The sequence below is a fragment of the Camelina sativa genome, chromosome 8 (genome assembly GCF_030686135.1).
Source record: "Camelina sativa cultivar CO46 ecotype springtype chromosome 8, ASM3068613v1".
In the NCBI taxonomy this organism is placed as follows: domain Eukaryota; kingdom Viridiplantae; phylum Streptophyta; class Magnoliopsida; order Brassicales; family Brassicaceae; genus Camelina; species Camelina sativa.
This window is the reverse complement of record NC_141887.1, coordinates 17732937-17739771: the sequence shown is the minus strand read 5'-3', so window position 1 is coordinate 17739771 and position 6835 is coordinate 17732937. Positions and strand designations below refer to the sequence as shown.

The 6835-nt window shown below is 29.5% G+C and overlaps 1 protein-coding gene across 1 annotated transcript; it reads left to right on the top strand.

Moving 5' to 3' along the window:
* The first annotated feature begins 1364 nt into the window (after window positions 1-1364).
* LOC104707198 (putative high mobility group B protein 11) lies at window positions 1365-3664 on the top strand. The gene is made up of 5 exons (XM_010423496.3): window positions 1365-1628; window positions 2378-2456; window positions 2566-2728; window positions 2818-2865; window positions 3014-3664. The coding sequence occupies exons 1-5, from the start codon at window positions 1462-1464 to the stop codon at window positions 3415-3417; spliced, it is 861 nt and encodes a 286-aa protein (XP_010421798.1). The 5' UTR covers window positions 1365-1461; the 3' UTR covers window positions 3418-3664.
* Window positions 3665-6835: the final 3171 nt, after the last annotated feature.

The following is a 6835-nucleotide window of genomic DNA, read 5'->3' as shown; positions in this document are numbered from 1 at the left end:
TAGTTTTGTTAATTTTCTTTTTTCATTTAGGAAATTTCTTTTTAGATATAAACATGTAAATTTTATGTAGATTTAATGTTATTATCTTAATTAGCTGTTTTAAAAATAATAATTTTTGACACATGCCAACATCTCATCAGTATATTTGACATGTGTCATGATCTTGTTAATGACTAATTTGAAAATCCAACTTTATATAATAAGATATGATATATAGCAACGATGCAAATACACTATTATAAAAAAATGCAATTGTGTTTTTAACAATAAAAGAAAATGCCTTTTAGATATAGGACATTACAACAAAACCTCTTTGTTGGTAACATATCTAAATTTAAACCTTTTTAGGATTTTCAAAAATATCATTTATCTTATGTCACTTTTAAAAAATACTATTTTATTTTGTTTATTTTCAAAAATATCATTTTCTATATATAAAACAACTAAATTCTACGCCCTAAACTCCAAATACTAAAACCCAACCCCTCAAAATTATATCCAAAATGTAAAATAGAGAACCTAAACCTGAAAATAAAATTCTAAAAATTAATTTAACATATTATAATTGTAAAAGAGGGTAAAAATGAAAATGTTCAAAAAAAAATTGGTATTTTTGAAAAGGAGTATTCCAAAAAGGGTATTTATAACAAACTCTCTTGATTATTTTTACAATGAAAAAAGTTGAGAATTTTTCATAAATACCTTTTTTGAGATATCCCTTTTCAAAATTACCCCTTTTTTTTGAACATTTTCATTTTTATCCTCTTTTACACAATTACAATATGTTAAATTAATTCTTAGAATTTTTTTTTTGGTTTGGGTTCTCAATTTTATCTTTAGGGTATAGTTTTTAGGAGGTAGGGTTTAGTATTTAGGGTTTAGAGTTTAGAATTTAATCATTTTATATATTAAAAAGAGGTATTTTTGAAAATAGACACCATGAAAAGGTAGTTTTGAAAAGTGACATAGAAAAATTGTATTTTTGAAAATCCTCCAAAAAAGTTTGACCAAAAAGTATTTTACAATTTTAAATAATAATTGACTTATTTTAATTATAAAATAATATCAGTTACAAACATTTTTATTGCTATTGCTTTTCCACAAATCAGATACGATATAACCAAAGATTATGATGGCCAATTTATAGTATTTAAATACAAAAGCAAAAAATATTCACTTTACTTAAAAGTTTAATACTCTTAAATCTTATTCTCTTATTACATTTAAAACATTTACCAAAAACAATACAACTAATTCAATATTATGCTACAAGTTGTTAATTGAAATTAATTAAGGTGTGGACTATGTAAAAAAGGAAAGAAAAATGTAATATATTTTTATGCGGTGGAGAGAGAAAGAAAAATGTATTTTTCCTACTTTCAGATAAGAAGAATCATGCTTTAAAGTTTATTTTATCTCTAAAGGTTGAACACCTGTTTACCTCTCGACCGAAAAGAACTGATGTCGATAGGTAAATCACAAATTGAAGTGGTTCCCGCTAATGGCTTTTCTGCTTTAGAAAAAGGTGATTCCTCTCGTACATCTATGTATGAAGATCTTGTCCAAAATCCTAAACTTTTTTGGGATACGCTTCGAGATTTTCTCGAATCTTCTGGGCAACATTTTAAGTGAGTTTTATTTTTCTTATATGACTTTTTTGTTTTCATTATGCATTTTCTTGATGAAACAATTGGTTTACACATTATTATTGTGGATGTAAAAGCCTAGTCTACATTCCTTGATGAGTTTATTAGAGATTCAAGCAATTTTTTTTGCAATCCCTTGTGTGGTCGAGTTGCGAAGGCATGATCTTTCAAAAAGAATAGGAAGACCTGATTTCCTATGTTCAAGAAACGCTTGTAGAATGATGATTTTTTCTATAGGAAAATCTGGAAAGTGATAGTCCTGTCAAGATAAATTATATACGGGCTTTGGCCCAAAACTTATTTCTCAAAAAAAAAAGTCTTATTACTTTTTTTTCTTGGTCAATTACTCGTGTTGTACGAAATTTATGGTTATGAAATTTATTTGGAGAGGAATCCAAATATCATTAGGTTTGAGAATCGTTAAGGCACGAAAGTGTGTGTGGCTTATTGAATTGGATCTATTTTGTTCTTAAAGTTGTTAGTCCAAAATCATTTTTTATTTGCTTTTAACAAAATTTGAAATGCTAAACCATGAATAGGTCAAGGATATATATTTTGTTTTTTTGGGTTACCCGTTAGTGCCAAAATGTTTTAAAAGTAAAGTGTTTGGAAATGGAAATTGCTTTTATCCTCTTTTAATATGTTCATTGTTTGTGCTTCAATTAATTTATTATCTTAAATAATATTTCATTTCATGGAATATTTATGATTTTTTTTTGCCTTTTGTAAAGGATCCCTCTTATGGATGGAACCAGTCTCGATCTGCATCGGCTGTTCATCGAGGTCACATTGCGTGGTGGTCTTCAAGAGGTAACTAGTAATTCGTGGATGCCATTGAACATGAAGTTTGGAAGCTATCATTGTTTCTTGCATTAAATATATATATATATATATATAATTATATCATATTTGATTCTAGGTGATCAAGAATCGCCGATGCACAGAAGTGATTGGCTTATTCAACTTTAAGACAGTTGTAACAAATGCAGCATCTGTTTTAAGGGCTAATTATGAAAGAACGCTCCTTGAGTTTGAGCATGTGTATTTCTTCCGAGCTCCGCGTGCTACATTTAAGGGGATTGGTCTGAAAAAAATACCAATCATATATATGTTTTCTTATATCTAATTGATCTCCAAGATTAATATACACATATTCGTCCTTTTATCGCAGAGAAAGCACCGAAACGCCCTGTCCGAAGATCTACAAAGCGTGGCATGGGTAATTAAATTATTCAATGTTTTTGGATATGTTTGCATCATTGCATGTTGAATTTGTATCTATATACTTTATAGTTTAATATGTTCTTTAGGTTCTCTTACTTTATCTTATTTTGGAGTGTTGAGATTTGCGTTATGATTTCATTCAGAACCTCAAGAACTTAAACCTGGCGCTAAGGTTACTGGGATCATCGATGGGAAGTTTGAAAGCGGTTACCTGGTAACCGTGAAGAAGGGCTCAGTCGTGTTCAAAGGAGTGCTTTCCCCCATTCCTCAAGCTGCTCCTAGAACTCGAAGACGCATGAATAAGAGAGCCAAGTTACACCCCAAAGCTTCAATGAATTCTTGTGCAGCGGAAACTGTAGCTGAGACCCATGCAGCGCAAACTGTAGCTAAGACCAATGCAGAGAAAACTGTAGCTGAGACCCATTCAGCGGAATCTGTAGCTGAGACCAATGCAGAGGAAGGTGTACCAGAGATAGATGCAGCGGAAACTGTAGCTGCGGTCGATGCAGCGGAAACTGTAGCTGCGGTCGATGCAGCGGAACTGTAGCTGCGACTGATGCAGATGCAAGTGTAAATGCATCGTAGACAACTGTGGATGAGGCAAGTGAGTTGTGTTTCTCTATCGTTGTCTTATTTATTTGTTTGGAACTTTTATATTTATGTTATGAGAACTTTCGTTTAGTAATAAGTTGTAGAACTTTCCTTCAACTATTTCTGTTAGGAGAACTTTCGTTTCATAATAAGTTGTAAAACTTTCCTTCAACTATTTCTGTTATGAGAACTTTTGTTTTATTTTTTTCTGTTTTACTTTATTATTATGATTCTGCAATCTAAAATGTCAACTTTATGCTTTAAGAGGTTAGTTAGTTAGCTTGTCCGAACATTGTTGTTCCTCTATAAGTCTAGACTCTAAATTTGAACTCACCAACTAGCTTGAGACATGCTGTTTCTGAAAGTAGCATTGCATGACTGTATTGTGTATAAACAAACCCTCTTGACTCTTGTGGGTTACGTAGGCTTCTATCCATTTTTTTTGTTTTAACATTAGAAAAGGCCTTCTAATCATAACCTCTTACTTGGGTTATAGCAGTGTTAAAGGGAGAAAAGTCCTGATATCTCGGTGGACTAAGAAACATTTAAGATCACTCCTGAGTTATCAGAATATATTCATACTTTTCAAAAAATACCAAAGTCACATAAGAGTTTCCAAAGATTTTAGGCGAAAAAAAAAACTATAGAGAGATCCCAGATTTAAAAGGAAAAGAAAAAAAAATGCCAGATTTAAATGTGGGATTAGTGTAATCCTATTATATTAATTGAGAAATACAAATATAAAACTAACCTTAAAATGTATAAAAAATTACATTTAATTGTCATTTGAAAAACTTAATTAAGATTAAATAATAAATTAAATAAATATTTTTAATTAAAAAACGAAAATAGGGGAAACATCAAATAAAATAAATTGTAGAAAAATAAAAAAAAATCTGTTAGAATCAAAACTAATTTGTACTTCAAAAAAACTAACAGATAATTTTTTTTTACATGTTATTTATATTTTTTTACTTACTTCACAACTATAGCAAAGATTTCACAAATGTCTAAATTATTTTATTCATTACATGCAAATGTTTTATTGACAGGTTTTCAATAAACATTTTTAAAATTCAAAAATACAAATTTTTAATCACAAACCATTATAAATAACATAATAACAAAATAAATTATTACAAATTTTCATAAAAAAAAGTTCAGCCCGCGGTTTTTCGCGGGATAGTACCTAGTAAACAGGTAATTCATATCCACAAAAGGGTTCCTGTTTTTTTTTTTTTTTTTTTTTTTGTCGATAAAGGATTTCTGTTATGGAAAGCTTTTGTATACATGATATGTCTTTGATTCAATGTACACAAATTCTCTAATTATTTTGATTTTTTTTCCACAAACTCACAAATAAATTACAAATTCTAATTTTTGATCATATCTACAAGTAGTTAGGTATCTTTGAATATAATTATATCAACTATGTCTAATGATGATATAATCGATGATTAAAAGAAAATGCATACATTTAGGGAGATGTATTCAACTTGACATTTTAAATAATTTGTGTAAAATTTACAAATTTTATGTTATTCAATCATGGATTTTAAAAAGTCTCACGAAATTCATTGTTATTAAACTAATAATTTTAAAATCCACCTTAACATCCACTGTTATTCAAAACAGTTTGTAGATTTGAATTTTAATAATTTTCTTAGATTGTAGAGGATTTGAGAGGATTTATTTAGTTATAAATATAAAAATCTAAATTTCATGGTTTTAGATGGAACTTGAAAGAATTTTACAATAAATCATCTCAAGTTCCCTAAAATCATCAAAATCATTTAAAATCTTGTGAAAGCTAAAATCGCTTGGAATATTGTTAGATTGAATACAATCCACTTACTGTATCTTTGTGAATCAAATAATTAGGACATCTCCAATGGTAAATATGTTACCAAGTTATTTAACATTATTTTAACTACAAAAAATACAAATTCTTAAGCTAAGAATTTTGTTAAAACTTTTTAATAATATATACCTCCAATGGTAAAGTTTTAAACAAAGTTCTTATTAGCATTATTTAAAAAAAAAAAACTTGCTTTAAGTTGAGGCTTGAAGTACAAGCATAAACCATGAAGTTGGTGTTGTTGGTGCTCTTGGCTTGTTGGTGCTGAAGAAAGTTGATCTCGGCTTGTTGGTGCTGAGTACAAGCCATGACACAAAGTTGAAGGTTGAACAAAGTTAACCTCATTCAAGATCAGAAATTTAAACACATAATGAGTCATGTCTTGGCTTCATCAGAGAATCAACGCAAACTCAAAATACATAAATTGATCCCTCAGAATGTATCTGAGAGAATAGAGATGAAGGAATACTCACCTTCTTCTCAGTCGGAGATTAAATGATAATAGCTAAGCCAAGATAATATGAAACAAGTATAATGTTGCAGCTGCAGACTATCTCAGGTTTCTGCTATGATTTTGGGTTGATTTTACCTGCATAAACAGTCTTTCATCTTCCTCCAGCATCACTGTTTTCTGTAAATAGTTAAAAACAAAGGGTTAAACAAACGGTATGTTAATGTTGTATTATATATCACAACTAATGGGTGTGTCATGCAGCGGAAGAACATGATTTGAAGAGATAATATATACAACGTGTGTGTTTTTTCTTATAAAAAAAACTCACAAATTGTCATACAATGCTTATCATGATTCCATGTTATATGTTATATATAAGAAAGAGACAACGTCTTCTACGTTTTAAATTTCTTTAATCCTTAAATCGATGTTGGAGAAAATTAAATCTTCCCTCGAGTTAGAAAAAAATAGATAAAGAGAGAAAGATGATAATGTTAATAGACAGAACAGAGTACGTTGTGTTTCTAAAAATTTGACAAAATTAGGAGGGAAGCGAGATTCAAATCCGATCCCACTTAGGTATTGATTGGTTCTCCCGCTACCTCCTGCAAACGCTGCGTTTGCGGCTGGTAGCGGTTGCTAGCTATTGGTACCAATCACACTAACCGCTCCCAATCGTTCCAAATCACTTCCAATCGCTTTAAACCATTAAATTCCAAAAGCTGCTTCCCGCAAGATGTGGCGATTGCGTTTGGATTTTTTTTTTTTACTTGATACAAATTAATGTTAATGAAATATTTATTATATATATCTTTTACCTAACTATTTTATTCATTAAGGATGGGAGAAAATAAAGTACGAATACAATTGAGAATATTAAAAAATAAACAATTGGAAGAAAATAAGATTTTAATTAACAATAACCCGGAAAACTTGATTAAACTTAATGGCACATCGCATTTAAGTTCAAAACAATCTAAATAAAAATAAAACATTTCATCAGAAATTAAAGAAAATAAGAATATTTGGGGAAAATATAAAAATAAATCACGAGTGACTCTT

Coding starts and splice junctions, on each gene's coding strand:
- LOC104707198 (XM_010423496.3), top strand. CDS start 1,462: ATGTCGATAGGTAAATCACAAATTGAAGTGGTTCCCGCTAATGGCTTT. Junction 2,457..2,565: donor TGCGTGGTGGTCTTCAAGAG/GTAACTAGTAAT, acceptor ATTTGATTCTAG/GTGATCAAGAATCGCCGATG. Junction 2,729..2,817: donor TGCTACATTTAAGGGGATTG/GTCTGAAAAAAA, acceptor CTTTTATCGCAG/AGAAAGCACCGAAACGCCCT.